We start from the raw sequence: 26,888 nt of genomic DNA, 5'->3' as shown, positions 1-26,888 counted from the left end.
ATATTAGCAAATCAAAATTATAAAAAATATATATTAAAAAATAATAATTTAATGCCTTTTAATCTAAAAATACTTTTAAAAAGACATGGAAAAATAAAAACAGAAATTTGTCTAACACGCCCCAGGTGTATAAAGCACAAATGAAAACAAAATTATACCAAACGCCCCCATTGATTGTATTGACCGGGATAAGTCGTTGGCTTGACGAGTTGATTTAGGCCCACGCCTCTTTCTTTGGGCCTTCTCCTAAAAATTATCTCGATCTCTTTTTTTTCTCCCAGGCTTTGCACTGGGCTACATTCAGGTTAATTGAATACCCAAAAAGCCCGAAGGCCACGCACCAATGGTGACTCATCTTGCCACACAACGCCCTCTGATTGGACTATAGCAACCAGGTGGCAACACTTGATACGCCACATCTACTCAACCCTGTGTGCATAACGGGTATTCATGAGATATTCACGGGCACTTTCGGAACCAAGTGAAACAAAAAACGTCCCTACTCCCGAGTCCAGAGTGAGAGTCCAGGCTCGAAGAGAGGAGAGAAGAGAGGGCGGTGACTTTTACAGTCCACGCACCCGCAGACTCAAACCGCTTAAGATTTATACACAGACGCGAGTGTTAATGTCTCTGTAACACAATTTATTTCTTTTAAGCAGCTTTCGTTTAATTTTTATTGCACAAAAATGGCAAGAAATCTTGGAGGATTTCTGGTTCTGATCGCTGCGGCATTGATCTACTCATCCGCCCTCGCTTCTTATATCTTTCAACCGATCTCCGATTCACACCGATCTGCTGCTTTGGAGCTCTTCAATTCTCTCGGTGGATCTTTTCCAAGGTTTTCAAAGACCCTAATTAAACCTCTTTAATCCTCTCAATTTCTTATTTTGTTAATTAATTAGAGGAACAGGATTATTTTTTCATAAGATATCAAAATTTTACTAATTACTGAATTTAAGCTTTCCTTTGTTCATTTGCTATATGAGATCTGGTTAGTCTATAGAACTGAAATTGGTCGTTACGCCTGTTTGGATGATGAGAGAATGGTAAAAGTTGTCTCTTGTGGCAATCCTTGTTGGTGTTTGCACTTGCAAGTGTTCGTTTACATTTTCGTGTCGGCCTAAACAAGAAAAAGTGATCTGACTAGATGTTGTGTGTGCTACCAGCGTAGAAGAAACATACGAGGAGCTTAGAACGTTTGAGGTTCTTGGAATTGATAAAAGGTCTGATATCAGCACAGCTGCTTGCCAGTCTGTATCGGAAATCCTTGGGTCGTCGTCTTCTACTTTGAAGGATTTATTCTACGCCTTAAAAGTCAATGGAATATTAAAGTGTGACATCAAAGAGGATGTTTTTGAGGTATCGTTTTGTTCTGTGTTGTTTTTTTATTTTAAAGGTATTAACTTTATGTGACAACTTGCTAACAATGTGTGATGATGGGTTAATTTCTCTCTTAAAGGGTGTTGCTTCAAGGCTACAAGCTGCTGTCAGTGGTGCAAGTGCTTTGCTTGATTTCTACTACTCTGTGGGAGGTTTAGCTCTTATCAAGGTAACTAATATATATAAACACCTTTAGATGTTATGGGTTTCGAGCGTGATTCTCATTTTTTATGCATTTTCTAATTGGGGAATTATTCTTTTCTTTCTACAATGCAAGGGAGAGGTAATTAGTGATAAGTTTTAGGTTGAAACTTTTGTAAGCAGATTTTGTCTGAAATCATGAAATTTCAGCAGTGTTAATTGCTAGGTGTTTATTTACTCAACTTCCTGATAGAGAATACAATTTTCAAGCTGTTGTCATGTAGCATAAGCCTTGCCAGTTTTTTACTAAAGCTTGAAGCTGATATTTTTCTCAATGCAGGGTCAAACTACCAAAGATGATCTTTATCTTGCTGATGCTGAAGGAGTTTTTCAGTCCATCAAGGTTCATTATTATTTGGAGTTATTGTTAGAGTGAAGATTTGAACTTGACAGTGAACTGTTGTATGAGTGTGAAAAAATAACTCATTAGTGGACCACCCTTGCCAGGAACTCTCCCACATTGAGCAGGGCCCTTTTGGGACTAGTTGCTGATGTGGTCAGAGTTGGTGGGTGTGTAGGTCCAGCACTGGTCTGCTTAGAAGTTTATTTCACAATGTTTTGGTTGGCGTTTGGTTTGAATTTTCTTTTCCTACTTCAAATACAATTTTCGGCACATGTAATGGTTGACTTGCTAATTATTGGCAGGCTCTGAGTCAAAGTGATGGTAGATGGCGCTATAATTCTAATAATCCCGAGTCTAGTACCCTTGCTGCTGGTATGTTCTATAAGTGTTTTGTACACCACAATGACTTTTCTAGCGCCCGCGCCCTGTCATATATATTCTATGCTTTTCTTGCAAGGGGATATGCAATTATCACATTAACACTTGGAAATACTTGCTCCAGTTTTGCTTTTATAATTATCTAAGCATAAATTTGTGGACATAACTAAGGATATGTGCTTAGAAATAGTAATGGGCAAGGAGTTTGGAACATCCTGAAAATGGGAAGGAAAGAATTGAATGGAGAGTGTATCATATTTTACATTGTGCTGTATTGCTGAAATTAGCACTCTAAGCCATGCTAATTCTTCCACCTACATTGGCTTATATCCATTTGCTTGATCATGTTTCTTTTCAGGTCTAGCACTTGAAGCACTTGCTGGTATTGTCTCATTATCATCTTCCGAGATAGATCAATCTCTGGTAATTTGGAAGTTTTGCTGACTTTGCCCCAATAGAACTTTTAGTTTTTTCTTGATCCAGAAACTATCACCAATGTTTCTCTTATATTTAGAATAAGGACTCTTCCTGTTTATTTCATTATCAGCGTCAAACATGTTGGTATCTGGTGATTTTATGGTACTCCATAATTAGTGATTGTAGGTGAAATAGGTTATATGCTTGGTTTTTTCTTAAAGCATATGCTTATTGGTGATTTTTAGTCTGCATTCTTTTTCTGAGCCGTACTTTTCCTCTTTATTTTATTTTTCAAGTTTGTGCGTGGTCTATATTAGTTTGTTTATTGCTAGTGCTTCAGGTTATGTAGCCGATTTATGTCTGCAATAGATCTTGCATTTTGAAAATGCACCCATAGCTTAGCCTATCCAGATTTTGATATAGCATTTCCTTTTAGAAACATGGCTACAATTTCCCATTGCATAGAACTTTCTTTTATGCTATGTAATCTACTTTTCCCTTGTTGGCTTATCTAATTGTATAAACTTGTATTAACAATTTTCTGGTTATGATGAGGGTTTTTGTTTCTATTGTATAATATATAGTATCTTCCAATATACTTGTTGCTGCTGTCTTGTGGTGTTCATTGTAATTGTTTCTTACATTTGCTTACCATGGGCAGATCAGCACAACTAAAAATGATATATTGAAGCTGTTTGACAGCATTGAGAAGTATGGTATGCATCTCTCTCTCTCTCTCTCTCTCTGGTACATTATAATTTTTTGGTGCTTATGCACCAAAACAATTTCTTTGTATGGTGGCAATTGTGTTTCTATTCTTTAAACTTCCGCCAATATTTTAACTCTCATCTACATAATATTTATCTTGCTTATGCCAGAACTTTTAATTCTACTGATATTAAGTTGTCAAGAAACAGTTTGGTAATCTATCATGTCTTAGAGTTAATTTGGCAAAAATTAAATCTTTCAAACATGAAAACTCCACCAGCTTTACATGTAGGCCATGCTCCATTCACCTAGGTGCCCTGCTATTTTATGCTATTCCAGAACGAACTTAGTTAGCTGCAACTCTTTATTGTAGATGATGGGGCCTTTTACTTTGATGAGAAGCTGGTTGGTGCCCGTGAACATCAAGGTGCTCTTTCAACTACATCCTCTGTTGTTAGAGGACTGACAGCATTTGCAGCTGTGGCTTCAGGAAGCTTGAATGTGAGTTATGTTTGTTGGTGCTGCTGGTCTTTGTACCAGTAATTCTCTATCACAAAAGGAGTTTAATGCTCTTTTCTTTGCTTGCTTTATTCTTTTTTTTATTTTCAGCTTCCAAGTGGCAAAATATTGGGTTTGGCAAAAATTTTCCTCGCCATTGGAATTCCAGGTGATGCCAAAGACTTGTTCAACCAAGTAGATTCCCTGGCTTTCCTAGAGAGCAATACGTGAGTGTGTTCTTTACTTAGTCACTATGATTATCTTTTTTCATCTTATATTTATGTGATGTAAAACTCATTTTGATAGTTTTCCTGATAAAGAACTCTGTAATATGTGATTGATCTTTTAAAAGAAAACAAATTTCCAGTGACAGCAGTTCCAGAAAAAACAAGATTTTATGGAATAATCCTTTTTCATTGGTGTATTTTTCTTGAACATAATAGAAAGCATCAAAATGAGAGCATCAGTTTGGTGCTCGAAGAAAATGTGCTGTTTTCATGAAAAAATTTTGAAGTTTGTTTCATTAGCTGCTGGCTGTCTTTTGCAGCTAGGAGCAGAAGTTTTTCCTTAAAGAAAAAATGTAAGGCACTTTTATATACTTGAACATTGTGGTTATTTTGCTGTGTTTGGGTGCTACTGTTCCTCAGTTTTATATGTTTTCCTTATTCTCTTTTGGTTGAGAAAAGCAACTAGGATAACTGATGAGGCTAAATGGTTTAATATTAAGTGCTGAATTTACTGAAGAAGTTTGCAAGTAACTTCCTTATTGTTTTTTTTTTTTTTTTAATTATCACAGTTTTGGTTCCTGGTGCAGGGTTTCCATTCCACTGATTCTATCGCTTCCAGCTACAGTGCTTTCATTGACTAAGAAGGATGCACTTAAGGTGTGTTGCTGTGTGCATGATAAGTATTTTTTTTGTGTTTGTCTATATGTGCGCTCGTGTGCACGCAAGCTCTTAAATGTTTTTGGTTATCTCATATTTGCTTGATTACTTATTATTTCCTTCATCTTGTTTCTTACTGTATTCTGGCTATTTTGGGAATAAGCTAAAATTATTAATGATAGTATTCTCATCCTATACATTTCCTGGGATTTGCATGATTACGAAGTTTCTGCACACCTTGAACCTTTTCCTTTAACACAATTTTATTTAAATTGACTTTACATGTAAATCTAACCAGGTTAAGGTGAATACTGTGCTTGGTTCAAATGCACCTCCGTTGACAGTGAATCTTCTACGAGTTTTCAGATCTGGTTCAAAGGATACTTTGTTAACTGAGAGTCAGGTACACCTTTTTCCGCATTTTTTACCTTGTTGAGTGCATTTTGATTTATTTGTCTACCTTTTGGGTATTGTAGCCTGACCAGTCAATTTGGTGATTTTCTGGATGACCAGTATTAATTGTGTGATATAGGAACTCAAATTTGACCCTGAAAACGCTGTCTATACCTTGGATGCTTTGCCAAAGAGTGTTGATGTTGGAAAATACACTTTTGTTTTTGAGGTATCCTTGTTTTCTTTGATGCATAAATGCTACCTTTCATCTTTCTTTACATCCATATATGACAAGCCCAAATTCTTGCAGACGGTGCTTCATGATTCAGACCACAAAAACTTATATGCCACTGGAGGCCAAACTCGGATTCCAATATTTTTTACTGGAGTTATTGAAGTTGACACTGCAGAAATTGCAGTGCTTGATAGTGATCTTGGGAGCATAGAAACCAAGAAGAAGTATGTTTTTAATATTTCCCAGTTCCAAAACTGGATGTTTATTAACTGATGCCATGTTGGATGCTTGTCATTGTGACCATTTTTGGGATGTGTTTAAATATTTATTTACAATACTCAGCTCTGCTTTACGTTTGAACTTTATGACTTTCGTTTGAGTATGATTCTAGTTCATGGATCCATGCAGGATAGATTTAGCTGGAGATAATACTGTATCATTATCTGCAAACCACCTTCAGAAGCTGCGCCTCTCTTTTCAGTTGTCTACTCCTCTTGGCCATGCATTTAAGCCACATCAGGTTTGTAATTCTGCCTGTCTTCCTCTAGAATTGTTATATCTGTGACTCAGTTATTCAGAGTTTTTTGGCTACTAGGCAATTCTAAAATTGACGCATGAGACTAAGGTTGAGCATATCTTTTTGATGAGGAGCTCTGGAAAACAGTTTGAGATTATTCTGGTAAGTTCCTTCTGCAATGTTTTGCTCCCCCTTGTTCCTCACTCATGGATGGGTTTTTTGCAACTTTATAGTTAAGAACAAAATCTCTCAAATATGCCCAAATGTTGACTTTTGGATTTATCATTGAATTCAAATTTGGCTGGGTTGACTATTGTCAACAATCAATGAACTTGGTTCTTAGCAATTCATTTTCCATCTTAAATTTGTGCATTGCGAACCAATTTTCCTCTTACCTGAAATGAAGTTAATTTTGTTATCACATGGTAATTATAGACTGAATAAAGTTAGATTTATGAATCAGGACTTGAATACTTGTCCAGAGACATTGCACGCTATTGAATATCTACTAGAAATAAAACTGAATATTTTTTCAATGAAATTACTGTTCAATATTTGCTTATCAATCATGTATTGTTTTAAGGTGCACCATGAAAATGGCTCTTTATGTTATGTCAAATGAATAAACCTCCAGCTGAAGTAGTTTGAGTGGCAGTCAGTTTAAGCCTCTCTTGCTGGACATTATAATGTTTATGCACATGCCAATATTTGTTACTACCTTTTCAAATGCTCCTGCTGTGCATCACTGCTGATTGCTTGGTAACAGACTCACTAGAACATATCATTCAACCATCCATATTCTGTTTCTTTTGAACTTTTGTTATTTTCCTCATATTTGGCAACGTCTTGCAGGATTTCCTTGGAATGGTTGAGAAATTTTTCTATTTATCAGGGAGATATAATGTTCAACTCACTGTGGGTGATGCTGTTATGGTAGGCTTGATTTTGCTTTCAAAGGTTTTTATTTTTGTATGGGTTATACAACATGAGCATGATACAATTTGTTTTGTTTGTCTTTTTCAGGAGAACTCTTTCTTAAAGGCTGTTGGTCACATTAACCTGGATCTACCCGAACCACCTGAGAAGGCACCACAGCCTCCAGCACAGCCTCTTGATCCAAACTTGATACATGGTCCTAAAGCAGAGATAGCTCACATCTTCAGGGTTCCTGAAAAGCTTCCACCTAAGGAGCTTTCTCTTACTTTCTTGGGTCTTACACTTTTGCCATTTCTTGGATTCTTACTTGGGGTGAGTCTTATATCAGAAATTCTGAAAACTTGAGCATTAACATTATTTCTCTCTTTTGAGGTCAATGGTGTCTGGAAGTGATTGAAATTGAACCTTCCTAGTTAGCATTATAATTCATTGACTCTTTCGGAATTGTCTCACTTTGGATGCCCCATAAAGTACTTCTAGTATTATCAAGGTTTGTCTATGGATTTGAATGCTAATGTTGGAAAGATCTTTTCATCTGAGTTTATGTAGACACTGCTAGCGTACATGTGTTTGATTGAAGTTTCTGGTTGAAATTGCTTAGCTGAACTTGTTGGGGTAAAATTTTATTGGTGGAACTTGCTAAGTGACCTCAGGAGTTTAGACGACCCCTTTCTATTTATTAGGACAGGAAGTGGCATTGCACGTTGCATTAATTGACATAGTCAGGATTTCAAGTGCTCTATGTCATTCTTTCTGCCTAGTTTTCTCGTGTCATCATCTCTTCCCTATAAATGGGGACAACATAGGGAATGGGAGTGAGTGGCATATGTTAACATGCCTTTTCCTTTTGACAGCTATTGCGTTTAGGGGTGAACTTGAAGAACTTCCCTTCCTCATCTGTTCCCGCCATGTTCGCTGCCCTCTTCCATCTTGGCATAGCAGCAGTTTTGTTGCTCTACGTGCTTTTCTGGCTGAAGGTCAGTTTCCCACTTCGTTCTCTTTGTTTACCTCTATTTGATAAATTTGTGATTCCTGCAAGATTTCCAGGGCTTGTATTCACCCATGTTTGATATGCAGCTTTCGATTGTTTGCTAGGATATTATTGAAATCATGCTTTTTTATTTTGCTTCTATTCAATGAGAAAATTTGGATTGCTAGGGTATTTGTGGTGTTAAGAGGAATTTACCCTTCTTTTTTTAATTTGAGCAGTTGGATCTATTCACAACACTGAAAGGACTTGGTTTCTTGGGAGCTTTCCTGATGTTTGTTGGACACAGAATCCTTTCTCACCTGGCCTCATCATCATCCAAGTTGAAATCTGCCTGAGTAGGAGAGAATTCTCTGTTTCAAAACAGTTAGACATTGACCCAATTTTGTAGGGGATGTAAACTATTGAGTATGTTATACCTGTTTAGACTTTGGGCATGCAATGAAATAGGGTTTATCTATGTTTTGGGTTTTTCTCCTTTCACTGCTTGAACCACATCTCACTGTCTTTCCATTGGTGGTCCGTCAGCTGGTTTGCTAACAGCGTTTACTCAGGTCAGCCATTATGAATATTTCCAAGATAAAAGATTTGCCTTTTTCAGAGTTTCCTAAGTGGATGAATAAAATCCCTTTGTTTGAATTCTGGTAATATAATCCTTTGTTTCAGTTAAAACGACCACCTGTGGTCATGTACGTTGTCACAATTCCATCTGATATTTTTGTGGTGATTTTCAATGATAGTTATAAGAGCTAATAACTAGGGATTGACTTGGTTCAAGCCTGGGTTGTGGCTGGGTGGGTTGAATCAATTTTTTTTTGTTTTTAAATTATTTTGATGTATTAATATTAAAAATAATTTTTTAAAAATATAAAAAAATATTATTTTAATATATTTTTAAATGAAAAACAAAAAGTAATCGTAATTATATTTATGTTTGAGAGCTTGGTAATTATTACTTTTTAAAATATATTTTTATTAAAATAATATATTTTTAAAAAAAATAATTATTTTAAATATTTGTATATTAAAATGATTTAAAAATATTAAAAAATATTAATTTAAAATAAAAAAAAATTTAAATTTTCTTAGAAGCATTTTTAAGATAAGAAAGCAAATTAAATTTTAAGATTAGCGAGTGAAAACAAGTTATGATTTAAAAAAAAAATAAAAAAATAAAATGGAGGTTATTAGGTTGCCCTATTAAGCTTTTAAGTTGATCTATTGTGCTAAATGGAAGTTGTATGAGAAGCTTGTTAAATAATAAATATAGTGTTTTTTTAAAAAAATTTACTTGAAAATAATTAAAATAATATATATTTATTTGAAAAACATTTTTAAAAAAGTATTAATTTGATATTTTTTTAAGTTAAATGTATTTTTAAAACACATTTGATCAGTTTTCAATGCAAAAATAAACTGTGATGTCAAGCCCCTTCCCCCAGTTTACAAGATATTTAAAAAATCATGGCCTGTATATGAGACCAAATTTTCATGGCTGAAAAGGATGAGTTCAGCAGACATCAACGTTATACACGACATTTAGAGCAAAGTGAAGCAACAGCCTGCTTCCTCGGAGGAGATTCTTGTAGGGTGCTGTTTCCTTATTTCCTATTTTAGTTTTGTCAGTAGCGTTAAAAAAGAAGATGAAGGAGAAGTACTGTTTTGAGCTGACAACAATCGAAGCACCGAAGGAGTTTTACAGATTGAGGTTTCAGAGCCTATGATGTTTGTAAGACAAGAAGTTCTCGTGCATGAGGTTGCATCGCAGCTTCTCCTACGCCATTTCTTCTTCTTCTTCTTCTTTGAAGAACAGGGTGTATGTATCAGCAGAAGAGGAAAATAAAATTACTCCCATCATAACAAATAGGTGAATACGTTGGAAAAAAATCGGAATTGACTGCTAATTCTTTGCAACATGACGAGACCTTCAAAGATGGATTTTCCTTTGGGAACCTATATATATTATTCTTAGAGTAGACACTCCCAATGCTTTGTTTAATTCCTGATAGGCCGTATCAAGAGAGCAGTTTTTTGAGCTTTTACCTAAATCCACAAATCTTATTTTGAGCCTCTGTCATATATTATTTTGAGAGTGTTGAGTCCAGATTCAGCCACGACATTCCTAACCCAAATATCTTTGCTCAAGTTTTCAATTGAATTATGTAAGAATTAACTTGATTTAAATTGATTAATTTTATAGGTCTAAAAACAATCTTGATGATTAATAAAAACATCACTTGTGATTTCCTCTAGATGTTCCTCTAAAAAATTTTAAAAAAAATATCATAAAAGAAAAACCAAAAAAAAAAAAAAACTAAATTTTCAAACACAAGAAAAAGAAAAAGAAAGAAAGAGACATGTAGCCTGAGGGAAGGAATTGTGATTTCCCCCACATGCTTTAGTTATTGCTATGATTATAATATCAAAAGTAAAGCACCGACAAACAGCAAGTTGCAAGTTGCCAGCCATAACGTGATTCATTAAGCATCGAAAGAGATTGACTAAAACGACCCACATCACAAAAATCCCACCACTTGAAAACTTGTGTCTTTAATTAGTGCAACCACATCATCAAACCCAGATTAAAAAAAATAATTAATAATAATAATAAATGAAAGGAAAGGAAAGCTGCAAACCTTATGACTGATCCATTCCATGCATAATTGTATACTAACAAAAGCAGTACAGATATGAAAATGACAACGCTGCTGCTCTCCCTATTTCTGCACTCTCCATTTGTGAGGAGAAAGTTGATAAGTTTGGATCTTGCAAGGCAAGTCAAGAACTTGATGGATCTGAATAGAAATTATCTGAGTATTTGATGCCAGGTGCCTGGACGGGATAAAAGTGGAGAGAGCATGGAAGGAATTAAATAAATGGAATTAATAAATTAAAACAATGGCATTTTTTCTTGAGAAAACATCCATTTAATTCAATATATAAAAGAAAAAAAAACAGAGATATTTACTCAACATAGAATTTTCAGGGAAAGCTAGTTATCAGCTAGTTGTTTGTGGTTATCAAGTGCAAAAAAGGATGAACTTGAGTTGTCTCGCCAGGGGAAGGGAAGGGAAGGATGTTAGCTGGGTTTGGTCAAGTGTAGAATCTAACCAGGAGGGAATCTAGTTGGCCACAAATAACCGGCCACCCCAGGTCAACCATTTTGCTTCTATCACAACATCAACCTCGTATTTTTACAAGGGGCGAGGGGTAATTGAGTTGAAGATTCAGTAAAAAATTTGCATTAAAATTTAATAGAAAAGTAAATATTCCTGAAAATGAATAATACGTGCTAGAAACATAGGGACAAAATAGCCAAGGGGTTCTGAATCTGATTATCCATGCAACAGTTCACATTCATGAAGCTTCCACTTTCAGAAGAAAAGGAAATTCCTGTTCTGTAGCGCCTTCCAAAATATGGGGTGTGTTCTTTGACCGAGTAATAAAGCTATGGAAGCTTTTACATGGTAAGATTGATGGGGCAGTTATATAGACATATCAACACTCAAAATGACATTTCAAACTAATGTAAAATACAATCATCTCTCGGGAGACTCCTATAAAATAATGAGAGGATCAGTTTCCATAATTCCTATAGCAGCCTTGATTTGATTTAATTTAATCAATTGTCAGCTAATCAAACTAACAATTTGGATTTATAATGAAATAACACAAAAGAAATAACCTGGATAAAACAGGCTTTCATATAAGATTGCTCAAGAAGAAATAAACTCAACATCAAATGCTACAAAATCATATAAACCACGGCTACCTTAAGCCCTGCAATGTTCAGGTAAAAGGTAGAGAGTATGGAAATCCGGGTTGGCTGTTTTATTCAGTGACACTGAAACTTTTGCTTGTTAGCCACATCTTCTTTTGGACGATGAACACCAGCTCATCCCCACCTTGCTCGTTTTCCTCAGCATCACCTGTAGCCACTGCCTCCCAATGCAGTGCTGACATATGTTTCTTTACGAATTCCACTACTGATGGATTGTCACGGATAATTATGAAGCCTGTGGGTCTCAAGATGCGGTCCATCTCAATTAACAGATCCACAGCACTGCAATCTTTCTTTGCGATGTCGGAGAAGACAGTCCAGGCATGCAGTAAATCATAAGTTCGTGGGTAGGTCGAGTAGGATTCACACCTGTCAGTGGAAAAAAAAATCATTTTAGCCTGTGTATGAACAAGAAAATACAATCAGCAATTCCACTATGTTTTTGCTCTCCTCTCCTGGAAAGTACCACATCTGCCATGTTATTACATCAATCCACCACCAGAAGAATTTTCGTGATAAGAGAGTTAACAGAGCTTATGTGTAGTCAAAGTAGAACTTGAAATGGTTACTCAGAGATGAGTTTGCATCAAAATTTCTGCTGTATCATATCTTTCTATCCTTTTATTTTTCTATGTCTTCAAACCAACTGATAACTGGTTAGAACAATGGTATTGACTGAAAATTTCTATAATCTGATGAAAACACATGGGATGGATTTATTGTAGAAACCTATATGACCTTAAGAGCAGGTGCAGCTCTAATTCTGCTTCTGGTTTCTGATAAAATTTATCAATAAAATAAATCTTAAGAATTTTTACTAACACAGACAGAGGTTTGGTTTCTTTTCATAAATTTTACCCTCAACACATTTGAATATTCCTAATGTCACATATTAGAAAATTTTTGCGAACTCACCAGCTGTGCACAGAGCCCATCAGGCCTCTATCATATATTATCTTGAGAGTGTTGGGTCCATCTTCAGGCACAACATTCATAACCCATACGTCTTTGCTCTTCAGGGCAGCTGCAAATGACCCTAGGTTTGCCTTCATGTCCATCAAATTTCTCAGTGTATCAGGCTGAATCTTTGGGCTCAAAAGATTCCAATAATTCTCAACCCTGTGCTGCCAAACTTCCTGCAACATATCAATCCTGTTACAAACCAGCTTCTTCCTAGCATATATATAAATGCAAACAGATTGAAAGTTTCTGATAGCTCACCGTGTCCTTTTCAAACATTTCAGCAGAATAGCCAAAGTCAGCAAGACGAGGAGGTGGAGTAGTCAACCGAGCAGGCCACGGAGCCAATCCAGTCCCTTTTGCTTTATGTTGTTCTGAAATGAGGGCAACACGAAATCAAACAAATGCAAGGCAAGGAACATCTGACTTCACCAACAATTATTTTCTTTTGTTTTTTTTTTTTTTTTTCAGCAGTGGTATATGAAAATTAAAAGATTAGACAATTTAACAAACACATTTTGACATGTTAACTGTTTGTGCCACTAAAAACTCAAAAAAGGGCAGGTAAAGCATCATACTAATTGCATGAGCTTGCATTGATGATGCAAGTAAAATATGCAAATTGCTGTTGTATCTTCCAAAATTAATTTGTTTCTATACAAAGGTCATGCTAGAAAATAATGGTAATGAGACTACTAGTACTAATATTGAAAGTCCTCGAAAAAAATTAAAAGGAGTATACAGTACTCACGATCAGAGTAAGGAGTGATGCAAGCTTTCATTGGCACACCCCACACTGCATCTGGATCATCATCAGATTTGCAGAGAGGAGGTTGAGTACCAGGTTCTCTTTCCATGTAACAGTCGTTTGTTAGAGGCTTGACCCAGATAACAGTTTGATTCCTTTTCACAGCTATCTTCCAGCACATTCTTTCCACAAGGGCACTCATTTCTCTCCAGATCCTCAGATCCTCTTCATCTTGCGCATAGGCCTCAGGAGATGAGTAGGCAAAATAGCCTCCTGGTCTCAGCAACCTATCTAGCTCGAGCAGAAGGATTCCGTCCCTTTGAAGCCAATCAATCCTACAGCGAGAACAATGTGCAAATTCAAAAGATCTACTTGGGTATGGAAGTCTCTTAGTCCCTAAAACACCAAGATATGCAGGAATTCCTCTCTCCAAGGCAAACTGGATCTGGTTTTGATGAACATCGTTTGGTGCCAATGACATTGAAATAATATCAGAAGAGAGCAGATATCCCCCAAAACTTGCAACTCCACAACCAACATCAAGGACTGTCCGGAGCCTTCCTTCATTGTTTAAAATGTTATTTGAAAAGTTTAGCATCTGCCAGCGAGAAAGATAAATAATATTAAAAACCAGGATAGTTTGGAAAGCTAAGTATATAAAATCACTCGCAAAAAATATCATATCACCAGCCTTTCAAACTTGAAATTAATTGGAGAGTCTGAGGATCACATATTTACATGGGAAATACTATTAACTTACATTTGCAATTGAGGCTATATACTTATCAGCTCCGTAATGGAAGTGTGTTCCTCCTCCAGGGAATGAAATCTTGTTACCTTTGACAACCATCCAGTTTTGATCAGATTTTTCATTTGCCAGGTGGGTGTGAGGTATATTTACTTTCCAGACCTCATCTCTGCTTTTGGGCCACTTGATTGGGACCTGAACCATCAATAATCAAAAAAACATATCAATACTATATTGGTTTACTTTGCACAGCAAAAACAATCCACTTTTCAACATGTCCACCAACTATACTATACTTGAGAAAGACCCGACCTTGTACCCTGGTGGAGGAGGGATCAAGCAATTGAAGCGTCTTTCTGGTACTGGGCAGTGTCTTTCATAGTGCTCCATCAAAGACAAATCCAGCTTCAATCTTGTCTGGTATATAAGATTTCTGTCTAGACAAGGAATCAGCTCCGAGTGGCGATCATCACAAACCTTCAATGTTGACAAAAATTATAAAAGAAACACAACACAGCTTGTATTAGTGCAATTGGTACTAACAATCAAAGATCTGAAACTTAGTGCAAGTAAATAAAAACGTTAGCTCAACTTAAAATTGCTCACCGGAATGCTTTTAAGTGTAACATCACCCTGCACTTCTTCACCGGATTTGCTGGAAGCTTCATCACCATCATCATCTCCACCCAAATAAGAAGAACCCAACTTCCTTAGAGATTTACTTCCATATTCCAGAGCAGATGTTCCACTGTTCCGAGAATACAAGTAAACACAACCACAAATGATACCCAATACCACTATCCAAGTTACCAGCCGCTTCTTTTGATCCCCATCACCTTTTCCCCTTGACATCTTTCGCAACCAGGAGCAGAAAATGAAAATATCCCTTCTACTTTCACTAAAGGTTAAAATCAGAAGCTCATTTCCCTCTCCAGGATATTCACAAGAGGTAATGGATGGACCGTGAGCAAAAGTTCAGCACCGAATCTAGTACCTAGGTTGTTTAATTCACTCCAGTGATTGCCTGAAGCTCCTTGTCATCACCAGCCTTGTTTCCAAAAATAAAATTAAGTTAGGACTTATCATCCATTACTGAAAGCAAATATTTATCATATCTAGAACACAATATATAATATATAATATATAAATAAAAAGATCCTGGATTGCTAATACCTAACTAGCGAAATCTATGTAAAAACATTAGCTAAAACAAAATCCCATATTTGTAGGCCATAAATTCAATAAAAAAAAAGGAAAGAGATAGATCTGAGACAGACTTAAGACTAAATAATCAAGTAAACCCAGTTCAATCAAGGATCATTAATTACATAATGGCAATAAATTACTAATAATATAAAAATAAATGCACCGACAATAACTACTTGCCAGCTATAATTTGACACGGTTAAGCATTAAAAGAGATTGATTGAGAGACCCTGACAAGTAAAAAAAATTCAAGACTTGAAAGTTGCAATCTTGGTAAGCATCAGACCCAGAAAAATTTCTTCGAATCAAGAAGAAAGTAGCGAACTGTGTTGATTTTTCTGGAGAGGAAAATTGACAGACTACAAGAAAACTCACCAGCTGAAAATGAGATGGGAATTGAGGATGAGAATGGTGCTCTGAGGGGGAGAAAATGGCACAGTGTAGATCTTGAAATGCAAGCAATGAAGTCAATATATGATGATAATGGGGATGATAAGTGGATCTGAGAACAGAGTATGAATGCGATATTATTATAAATATAATTTTTTTTCAAAGTTTTTTATTATTTTTATTTAAATATTAATACTTTTATTTTTTTCAATTTCTTTTATTTTTCGATAGATTTCTATGTTTTTATCAGCTTTGATTTCCTTCATTCTTTTTAAGCTATAATTTTAACAATAAAGCGGATTTGATTATGAATGTGAATAAAGCAAGCAAGTCACCTGCCTAAAAGGAATAATCTAATAATTTTATACACCAAAAATGGAAAGAGTTTATGCGATGCAAGGTGGGTCCGCTATGGAGATTTTTTTATATAAAAACAAATAACATCACAGAGTTACTATAGGGAAATTTTTCCAGCTTTTTCTTTGTTAATATTTATAATTTTTTTAGTGAAATAACTGAAATTTTAATCTTTTTAAAATAATTTTTTTAATTTAGCCTTTTTTAAAAAAAATTCTTGCTCCACCCCTGATCTTATAGTTTTATTTATTTAAAAAGTATTGTATTTAAAAAAAAATAGAAAAATAACATATTTTAACTGATTAAGTTGTTAAAAATAACACTAGTACATTGTAATTGTATTTTTGGTAACAACACAACTAAAAAAAATAGGTTTTTTTTTTAATATTAAAAGTTTTTTAGCTAAAATGGCTAACATCATTTTATTCTATTTAGTAGTCTATTTAAATTTTAATAGAATTCCTTGACTTATTAGATTAATTAATAATCATAAATAAAGTTTTAGGAATAAAACGACTTTAGTAAATCATGAGTTTTGAAAATTGAAAATTTTGAGTTTTTTTATAAATAATTAATTAAAAAATAGATAAATATTAGGAATAAATAACATGTGTGTGTTTGTATTCTTCCTTGTGTCGGCAGTGAGTGTGTTGCAGCAAGTTGTCATGTGGTTTATAGCTGTTCGTCTTTAAGGCATTGCTATGGTCAAGTTGAGGATTTAAGGGTATATTTGGCAAGTTATTTCTACCTTCTTAATTCTATTATTATCCTTGAAGCTGAGATTTGTTACTCATTTTTTAGCTTTCTCGTTTAAGAAACGGCATGTTTTCCTAATTCCTTCTTATTTTTATAAAATATACATATCTTCATGAATATATCTATAAATATTCAAATTATAAAATATTTAATATAGATATCCAATATGTATATTTCACACTTATTATAAATAATTCTCTTATATATATATATATAAACCCTCAAATATTCGTGCAGTATTCCACACTGACGTGGTTTATCTCGACCAAGGACGAATCTAGGTCGGCCAGGGGTGGCCTAGACAGGCTGACATTCTCCGTTACAATTTTTTGGCCCTTTTGCCATATAATAATTTAACATATGGTTTGATATTATGGTAGGACTGTTTTTAAAGTATTTTTTATTTAAAATATATTAAAATAATATATTTTTATATTTTAATTTTTTTTAATATCAGTATATTAAAATAATTTAATAAATAAAAAATATTTTAAAGCAATGTTTTTTAAAAAATTTTACAAAAATACTTCTCAACCATAAAAACAAATAAACCTTATAACTTTTTTTAAAAATTTTTTTTTATTTAAATCATAAAAAATGAAAAAACTCAATCATTTTCCCTTGAAGAACTCTTCTAAGTGTCTGTTTTGTGTGTTAGCTTTTGGGGTTAAAATTTTTAAAAAATAAGTTTAAAAAAATGTTTTTAGTTGTGGTTTTTAAAAATAGTTTTTTAAAATTATATGTTTGATTAAAAATGCTATGCGTGGATTTTTATATGCAAAATAAATAAAAAATTATTTTTTAAAAATAAAAAAATAGATTATTTTAGTTTTCACAAAACCAAGTCTTGAAACACAATTATTATATATGGACCAATACAAAAAACAAAAGTTATTTAGCTAACTAAATATTCTTTTTCTCTGGATAAAAATAAAAAACTACAATAATATTAAATTATCTCTAACTCTTTTCTTATTAGGATAAATCTACCAGAGTTAGAAATTTCTCTCTCAAAACTAACAGTCTGTCTTCTTATGTAAAAAGAAAAAAGAAGTAATTGACACTTAAAAAACTAAATTTATTTATTTATATTCTTGAAAAGTATTTTTCCTCTTGTTTGATTTTGAAAAATATTGACAACTAACTATGAGTTTATTTTTTTAACATTTTGTTTTTTTTTTAATGTGTTTGTTTTAAGTAAAACATTTTTTGAATGAAAACTATTTTACATGGAAATGTTTTTATGAAAAAAGGCTTAACAATATTTGATAAGTAATAATATAAAAATAATTAGTAAAACGTCATTTTAAAGAAATAAAAAAGGAAAACAAATAGAAATTAAAAAAAATAAGGATCAAATTCAATAAATTATTCAATAAAATAGAATTATAATAATAAGAAAATGGACACAATCTAAATAACCAACAAATTAAAGAGTTGTTTTCATTTTTTAAGAGACTAGTGTAAAAATCTAGGTGGGGGAGATAGAAGACAGGGTGGAAAAAGAAATGGCCGCTAATGCCAAAATATTGCGACTCTTTAAACATGCGTCGTCTCATCTAGTCTGAGACATCGAAATCTTTCAAACATAGCCTCAGAAGGTAACATTTGATGGTCGAACGACCCCCACACTTTGCTGCAACAACGTGGAGTTGTCCACATACTAGCGCGTGTAGCGTAGATGACAACATGATTTTTTAATTATATTTAATAAATATAATCAACAATAATGCCATAAGCATTCTTGAAAAATATAATAAAAATAATGTAAAATGATAAATAAAACCCTTGAACAAGAGTTAAATTGATATTGTTTTTAAAGCATCAAAATATCTACATTATTTTAAAAATATAAAAATACAAAAATATCATTAAATAGTAGGTATTAAATTATTTTATTTTAAGGTTAAATTAATAATTTTACTGTACAATAAAAATATTAATCTAACCCGTATAATTTAAAAAAAACTAATCGTGTCAAAAAGATAATCTTACGGTAAGCTTTAGTGTTTTTTTCATGAACAAATTTATAATCATACTATTTATTATTATAATAATTTGTAATTTGTGTCTATATATATTAACTTTCTTAAAGGGATTTAGTTTTTTTTTTTTAATAAAATAAAAAAGAGGCGCGAATGAATAGAACCTGTTAAGCGACGGCGCTGAATAAAAAATTAGGGATTCCCCTTCAACCTGCTAAATTGTGAATTTAAAAAATTTCAACCTCCCGAGTCCCAAACACAGCACAAAAATCAATGGATTCCGTTGCAGAATCATCAAAAAATAGAAAACGCCTTCGACAAGAAGAAGAACAACAACAAAAAGAAGAGATCGAAGATGAAGAAACAAGCTCTACCGATCAAACTCTCTCACTCGGTAAATATTTCTTTCTTACCTTGTATCTTCATGATTTTCTCCTTCGAAATCAGTTTTGACTCACCGAGTTTTGTGATTTCCACTTATGAAGTGGACAGTCTCACGTTTAGCGATACAATGGTGGCTCTTCGCATAATGCGAGCTCAGTTTCCACATATCGACAAGGTCAATCGCCCCCCTCATTTTTTATTTATTTAAATTATGAAGTAGATTGTTAGTTTTTTACCTTGTTGAGGTTAATTGACTCTTCTTCGAGCTTTTGGCTTGTTGTGTAATCGTTTTTGTCACCGTGTTGATTTGGCTCTGTTTATCGGTCATTAATCGTATGCTCATCGCAGTGATTTTTCCCTTGCTCTGTTAACATTATGTAGCAATGGTTGTGATTTCAGGTGTCGATTCAGCCTTTCATTTTACATTCACAATTGTATAGCAGTGTAAAGGACAGAACACAAGTCGATAGAGAATTAGAGGTCTGATTTAATTGATAACAGCATACTCGAATCCCTTGGTTATGACGTTGATAGCATTATTGATTAAAAAATTTGAGATAAACATCTAGCTTTTTTTTTTTCTCGTTGAATGAGATGCTTTTTACAATGTACTGTCTGAAATGTGATATGATATGTTTGCAGTCCATGAGGAGAGAGAAGGTATTGCGTGTTTTCAAACTTAATACTGGACAAGATGACCATGCTATAATGTTTTTGGATGATTATTTAACCCAGGTTGGTTGCTTATATTTGTTGACTTGTGCGTGATTTAGATCGATCACACATGTTGGTGTTTTTCTTGACAAGCATTTGTATGTTTTAGCAATCAACTTTTCAGGTTAGAAATGAATGTGCTTGAAATTTTGGATTTTAAGGTTTTGTGTGTGCGGTGTTGTTGGTTTGTTGTGTACTGTGTATGATTAGATAGTACAAACTTTAAGATTCTGCCACTCTACTGATATATTTTCACTTTTCTTTATTTTATGTGCAGGTAGATCGTGTTGTGAAAAGAATGGAAGAAAAGAAGCAACGTAATCTTGAAGTTTTTGAGTGGTTTAAAGCACATGTTATTGATAACAAGCAGGATCCTAGTATTGACGATCAAGAGCTCGTAAGCTCTATGGATATCTACTTGTGCTGTTTATTTACTGTCATGCCTGCCTATGAAGAAACTAAGAAATTACCTTCCTTACCTTTAAGCTCCCAACAATCAAATATCATGTTCAAAAAAACATAATTTAGCATTATGATAATATTTTTATTTTCATTCTGTCTTGTATTTCAGTATTTGCATTGCTTTGGTATTAGTGAAGTCAGTAACTAATAACCAATAAATCATTGAATCCTAATTACTCAACAAGGACCTTAATCCTAACTGTCTTCAGATTTGGTAGCTGTAGATATCTTATAGAGCATTGGTTATGTATGTGTGTGTGCGAGACATGTCCTCACAATTTTGCAACCCTTTGAAACAGCGCTTACTCTTGTCACATGGTGGAAAGGTGAAGGACGAGCACATCTCTCTTTTAATCAATGCTGGTCTTCTTGTAAGTAAATTCTGAATTCTCATAACCTGTTCCTTTGTGCACTTGCTTGAATTAATGAGTGGCTATGCTAGGTTAAGGATATTGCAGATTATTCTATGCACATTTTATTCTACCTTTAGAAATATCTTACTCCCTATGGTGAATTTACCTGGTCAAACTAGGTTTGTTCTGGACACAAATGAAAGAAGAAATGACAACCAGCCCCATTGGAGCCATTTGGAGCTTCTGGCTGGCAGCTTGGTTTGTGTGCACAAAAACCCTTAAGGTTCACCCAAAAAAATGCTGGTTGCCATGCCCAATAAAACATTGATAAAGATCCCTATTACTTGAATATTTGTTATCGTTGGATTTTGAGTGAGAATATTGCTTGGCTGTGCACCTGAAAGATATGGGTTCAAGATACCAAGATTAAAATGGTAGCTTGTAGCTTCCTTCCAAGGGGGATCAACTTATTTTCAGTTTTGATGATTTCTTCCCTGGGATTCCAGGTTCAAATGGAATCAATGGGACTGTAGTAGCACTGCCAATTGACATATCCTGGACAGTAAGGTGCTGTGATGGATGATGTTAAAGCATAGTTGTTGGTTAAAGAAGTAAAGTTTCAGAGTTCAGAAGAAACTGTGTGAAAGGTAATTCGGTGTTGTACTGTTATGAAATGCTTGGGTAGTAAACTGGTGGATAGAGGCTTTTGGACATATCATTCCCTTTTGACACCTTTGTTGTTATGATTTTATTAGATCTTGGCTTCTAGATCTTCTAACCTAAATAAAATCTATTGGCTAGAAATATACAAGCTAGAATCTTTTCTGGGAGTTCAGATTTTGAACTTATACTTTGCAAAACCTTCAACTGTTATCCAATTAGCTGGTCTTTAGATTTGCCTCCAACTTCTGTTAGAATGGTATATAATTCAGCTCAAATTTGCCTGGAGGAAAGAGGGAAGGGGGATTAGATGACTGGGTGAGTAAGAGCAAGAATGAATGAAAGTAATTGGAGTCCCTATGCCAAACATTGCTAAACAATTCAAAAGAATCAGCCGACTTTTGAACTGAAAATATTGTCCATTAACAAATTTAAGGTTTTGCTCCTGAACCCCTGCTGAAATTTGAAAATTCACTTGCTCATTGCTGTTAGATAAATTGGGACCTAATCATGCAACTGAGTGTTGTACCAATGGGTACTTTTAAACCTGATGTGAACATTGTTAGAGAGTAATATAAAACTATTCTTGGAACCTCACCTAAGCTTAAGCTTTTGGGTGAGATGATTTTTTGACATAGAATCAGAGTTTTACTGACCAAACGGTCACGAGTTCAAATCTCGCCACTCCATTCTAATTAATAAAAATTAAGCATAGAGTGGTGTGAACTTGTACAAGTTTCAAGCTCAAGAGGTTTTCACTTGAGGGGGCGTGTTAGAGAGTAATATAAAACTATTCTTGGAACCTCACCTAAAAGCTTAAGCTTTTGGGTGAAATGGTTCTTTGACAAACATGATCTTTTACTATCCACACAAGTCTGTAGGCAGAGACTGAACTTTTCCATTTGGGATGCTTGCACATATGCAGACATATAAATGGTTTATGTATCCTATCATACCCCGTACATGGTTTGTGTCTGTTTAGTGCACAGTGATAGTTTAAGCACACTTGCTTATTTGGGGCAGCAAGGCGGATAACTCTGAAAGTTTAAATATGCTTGCTATTCCAAAGCAGTCCATATTGCTTATTTTTGTAGTGGGTTAAATCAAATGCTGATTATCTTTTCTTTTTAAATGTGTTTTTATGAATTTTTGTTGCTTGTTATTTATTCATTTTTATTTGTTGTTTCTCTGCCAACATTTTCGATGATTCATGTTCCTGTTCAATCTAACTTGGATATTTACCTGCTAGACTCGCCAACTGATTGATCCCAACATGTACTGGTTTGCAATTCCAAATATTGGTTCAATACTCAAGGGCCTTTCTCAGGTACAGAAACAGTTTATTTATATTATCAGGATTGTTGGTTTTCTGGTTATAGGACAATCAAAGATTCTGGTTATTATATCAGTCTTTGTTATCTTTAAAATTATTATTAATAACTACTCACTCTTGATTCAGGGAAGGAAGGAGCTCTTATCTCTTTTAAACCGACAGAGATATAAAGAAATGATGCTGGCCCCTTTGGAGAAGAAGCGTCTTCGACTGTCTCTGCTTGATATGAGATTTCACCTTCGTGACCTGATTGGCTCAGGTCACCTTAAAACTGTCAACACACCAACTGGATTACTTGTTCGGGTTTCAAAGGATTAAAACTCCAGACTTTACCTATTCCATATGGATTCATATGATGTCAATCTTGGATGAGGTTTAGTTCTCTGAAATCTAAATCTTTCAATTGTCAGCTTTCTGTTTTGGTTATGTTCTGCTGATGATGGGTAGGAATTGTTCCACGGTTCAAAGTGACAACAAAATAAGAAAAAGGATTGAGAAATCACTTGCATCAGCATACAAATGAATTCTAGATGATGCTGAGTTTCTTCTCCACCAGGTCTTTACTTATTTCCTATTATTCTGCATCTGTTATGTTTTTCAAGATGTAACTTTTCCATGATTAATTGAATCAAGTTAATATAATATACCTTCATGCAGTAGCATGGGTCTGTGCAAGGTCTGCTCACCATCTATTTTACAACTTGATGCGCTGATAGCTTTGTCTTCACTATACTTATTGTGATGAAAATTAGATGAGCTGCCCTTTAACCACTGTCGCGTTCTTATGTAGAATACAATATGAGAGAGCAATTGAATTATTTGAATTACTGTTATCTAAATTGTACATTTCTAACGTGCCAAAATTTACTAGGCTATGCATAATTTAGTACTCTTTAAACACAATATTCTCATGTCATATCATTAGCAGTTTATTTTTAGTCATTTTCCTGTGGGCAACATGAAGCTGAGCCCTCTAGACATAGGTGATCTGCAGGATCATGCTCCCATAGTGAAAATGAAAAGAATGTTGATGTTGAATATTTCTCAGGATCCCAAAATTTGTCATTTCCTATCTGTCAAGCTGATAGGACCTGTGGTTTGACCAAAGATAAAAGGTTCTGGTGGTGACACTGTAGTAACCTTGTATGCATACCCTTCAACTTCATGCAGTTTTAGGGCATCTTAGCATACACAAATTAAATGATAGTTGAGAGGAAATCATCCCAGAGCATGAACAAGGGCATGGAAGGAACATTTAATAGATTCTAGCTGGTGGGTGTATCCTGCATGGTCTGGATCTGTGTTAGTGAGTTGCACAATTAAAAAAAGCACAGATCCGTGTATAGGAGTCCGACCCACTGCTTGTGATATTTTTTAAACAACATGCCTGTGCTGAAACATTTGCACCTAGTGGATGTCACCGTCACAAAAGCACCCTCATTCTTTTCACCTGTGCATTGACAGGTTAAATTTTTTGTTCTATCCTTCGTCCTAGGACAGGCTTGTCATGCCCTACGAGCCAAAACTTATTCAAGATTTTTCTAAAACTTACCATACACATTTCTATCAAATATGAAAACTACCCCTTGTCTCTCTTGGATTTTAGATTTTTTCTTCATATATTTTATCTGTGAAACAGGTTGAAGAAAATAGATAAAGCAAATGGGGCGTTTCATTTCCATATTTGGGTGGTATCACTAGAATTAAATATGGGTTTTCTAACACGTTCTCGATGTTAACATAATAACATATGGAAGGTTTCATTTTTATAATCGAATGGTTTTAATTTCTGTAATTGTGTAAGCTCATTGTGAAGGTTAAAACCTTTCAATTATTAATATCAATGCATGACTTTAGTGCAGGTGTCAGAAAAGCCCATAAAACATAGATTTTATTTAATGGTTGGAATAAAAGCTCTTCATATCTTTATCTTTAATCAAATAAGAGTGTTTAATATTATGATGCATGATGTTTTTTAAAAAATATTTTTTTATTTGAAAATACATTGAAATTCAGATTTGTTTTTATTTTTGAAATAAAGTTATCAAAAAACACTGAAAAAAACAGCAAATATTCTTTTAAAAAACACCAAAAAACAAAAAGCTATTGAACTCCCGAAAATCCCAAAAAGAGTATTTAAAAACTATGTCTATATATAATGATGACTTGTTACAGGATATGGGGGGGGGGTTCCTGTTTTTTAAGAAACATGATTATCATCTTTATTAAGTTTTAATTATTGAATTAAAATTAAATGGTTATAATTTAGGACATGATAAGAATAAAGATTTTACTCCATAATATTTTATTCCTTTTTATCCAATTCAAATGATTTATGCGTGGCAAAAGAAAACATTTCATTCATGAAATCAAAGAAAGGTTGGGAACCCCCACTTGAAAGTCTTCAAAGACGAAGAAAAATACCAGAAGTTGTCTGGTACAAGGAACTTTTTTTCAAAAATTTGGGGCAAGTGGGGGCAGTGGCCTCCTTCTGCCTCCCCACGGGCTCGCATAAAAAGTTCAAAATTGCTGAAATAGAAGTTAGAAGGGTCTGTATGGACGAAATCAACTTGGTTCGTGTCTAGACTTTTGAGCTTATATATAGATAGGATGCTATATATAAGCTAGTTCTTTGGTTCCATGCTGTTTCTTCACATTCATGAAAGTAAAGCTTAAAGAGAATAATTTACATAAAGCTCAACGAATGTAGCTTCTTAATTACGTGGTGGAAGAAAATGAAGTAGAAACTAAGAGTAAAAGTCCAAAATGATCCATCATGGGGTAGAGGGAATCTTTAAGATATATACATGTACATAGAAAGCCTGGAGTAGCCATTCAACTAGCTAGGATGACAGGACATGCATGCATGTGACCCTTTTTCCTGAATGATTAAGAGTTTAATAAAATAATTAAGGCCCTTTACACCATAAATATTATACAAAATCCTCTATATAGTTAACTATGTAAGGTTCTTTCATAAATAATTTGGAACGCATCGCCATCAATCGCAATATTTAGTAATTATGAATTCAGTTATATCTGCAAGTATCCTATGAGGACATGAATCAATAGTAAACCCATGTTTGCATAGTATTGATTAATCTATCTCATGCTTCTTCTTTAATTTATTTAATTGTGAAATCTTTCAAACAAGGAAAAATATATTTTGTACTGGAAGAATATTGGATATCCGTATACTATTAGCTGATATATATATATAGGGTGACAATTTCTTTGTTGTATTCTTGTATATTAATTTATTGTTTGTCAAGTATGTATAATTAAACTGTGCTTGAAGGATTATGTTAATGGCTTGGAGATGCAACTCGCTATTTTAATTATTCCATGATCTTTCATGCATATTTGCAAGTCATCGATAGAAGTTAACAATAAACTAGACTCCAAAAGTAGAGCAGCCTTGTATGTTTGGCATGCATGCGCTCTCCCTTTCCAAGCAGGTGATGTTTAAGGCCCTAGTTTTTTATCTACCATATATGTTGTCTTGTATTGGTTTCTTTACCTAGTGGCAGATTAAAAACTACCCAGAAAGCACTTCACATGTTCCATTTAAGTGAAGCATACAGACATATATGGTATCTGATGCAGAGATGTTTGATATGCTTGTCTTTGTTCCCTTTCCTTTTTCCTTGTGGCGTCGGGCTCGTCGAAGCTCACAGAAATGGCATCTGACAGAACCCTTCATGTGAATGTTTATTGGATCTTTACCCCTTTTAAATGCCATGTTGTCAGTGACGACCTAGATCATCTAGCTATAATATTCATGTATTACATGCACTCCATGGAACCCCCTTAATTATTTTTTGAAAAAAGAAAGAAGCAGGGGTGATAAATTTTTTATAGAGAAGCATAAGTGAGAAAAATTGAGAAAATAGAGTGATTCAACTCGTTACACTACTAGGAGGAGCAGTGCATGCAATCCATTAAATTTTAATTGATTGTGCTATTACAGTAAACATAATCTTTAATTATTTTCAAAAAAGTTACGCTGCTACTACTAATAGCACAACCCTTTATTAAAAATAAAAAACAAATATGAAAGTTGCACTATTACAAATGAAGTACCATTTAATGATTGTGCTATAACTTTGAGGATTTTTTTTTTAAAATTTTTAATGAAGTACCATTTAATGATTGTGCTATAACTGTGAGGAT

The 26,888-nt window shown here is 34.1% G+C and overlaps 3 protein-coding genes across 6 annotated transcripts; 2 read left to right on the top strand and 1 right to left on the bottom strand.

Annotated features, from left to right (window-relative positions):
• Positions 1–467: 467 nt before the first annotated feature.
• Positions 468–8,338, top strand: LOC118062157 (dolichyl-diphosphooligosaccharide--protein glycosyltransferase subunit 2). Its single transcript, XM_035075859.2, has 19 exons — positions 468–838; positions 1,167–1,359; positions 1,460–1,549; positions 1,862–1,924; positions 2,227–2,296; positions 2,661–2,725; positions 3,381–3,435; positions 3,801–3,928; positions 4,037–4,152; positions 4,740–4,809; positions 5,108–5,212; positions 5,342–5,431; positions 5,513–5,661; positions 5,846–5,957; positions 6,033–6,116; positions 6,807–6,887; positions 6,978–7,202; positions 7,745–7,867; positions 8,100–8,338. The coding sequence occupies exons 1-19, from the start codon at positions 687–689 to the stop codon at positions 8,214–8,216; spliced, it is 2,088 nt and encodes a 695-aa protein (XP_034931750.1). The 5' UTR covers positions 468–686; the 3' UTR covers positions 8,217–8,338.
• Positions 8,339–11,458: 3,120 nt separating this feature from the next.
• LOC118062158 (probable methyltransferase PMT3) lies at positions 11,459–15,893 on the bottom strand. The gene is made up of 8 exons (XM_035075860.2): positions 15,697–15,893; positions 14,722–15,163; positions 14,428–14,592; positions 14,128–14,310; positions 13,371–13,965; positions 12,881–12,993; positions 12,575–12,795; positions 11,459–12,028 (listed from the first exon to the last, which is right to left on the bottom strand). Exons 2-8 carry the CDS (start codon positions 14,965–14,967, stop codon positions 11,710–11,712), a joined length of 1,842 nt encoding a protein of 613 aa, XP_034931751.1. The 5' UTR covers positions 14,968–15,163; positions 15,697–15,893; the 3' UTR covers positions 11,459–11,709.
• Positions 15,894–18,948: 3,055 nt separating this feature from the next.
• LOC118062159 (uncharacterized) lies at positions 18,949–26,566 on the top strand. 4 transcript variants are annotated; one of them, XM_035075862.2, is made up of 9 exons: positions 18,951–19,203; positions 19,295–19,368; positions 19,593–19,673; positions 19,836–19,928; positions 20,185–20,304; positions 20,669–20,740; positions 22,632–22,709; positions 22,842–23,271; positions 23,376–26,566. In XM_035075862.2, exons 1-8 carry the CDS (start codon positions 19,083–19,085, stop codon positions 23,031–23,033), a joined length of 831 nt encoding a protein of 276 aa, XP_034931753.1. In that variant the 5' UTR covers positions 18,951–19,082; the 3' UTR covers positions 23,034–23,271; positions 23,376–26,566. The 4 variants fall into 4 exon arrangements, with proteins under 4 accessions (XP_073265343.1, XP_034931754.1, XP_034931753.1 ...); XM_035075861.2 differs by having other exon boundaries at positions 23,373–26,566; XM_073409242.1 differs by lacking the exon at positions 19,593–19,673 and having other exon boundaries at positions 18,949–19,203; positions 23,373–26,566.
• Positions 26,567–26,888: the final 322 nt, after the last annotated feature.

This window comes from Populus alba, chromosome 5 (assembly GCF_005239225.2).
Source record: "Populus alba chromosome 5, ASM523922v2, whole genome shotgun sequence".
Taxonomy (NCBI): domain Eukaryota; kingdom Viridiplantae; phylum Streptophyta; class Magnoliopsida; order Malpighiales; family Salicaceae; genus Populus; species Populus alba.
Note: the sequence above shows the minus strand (reverse complement) of the source record. Positions and strands in the feature narration are given on the sequence as shown.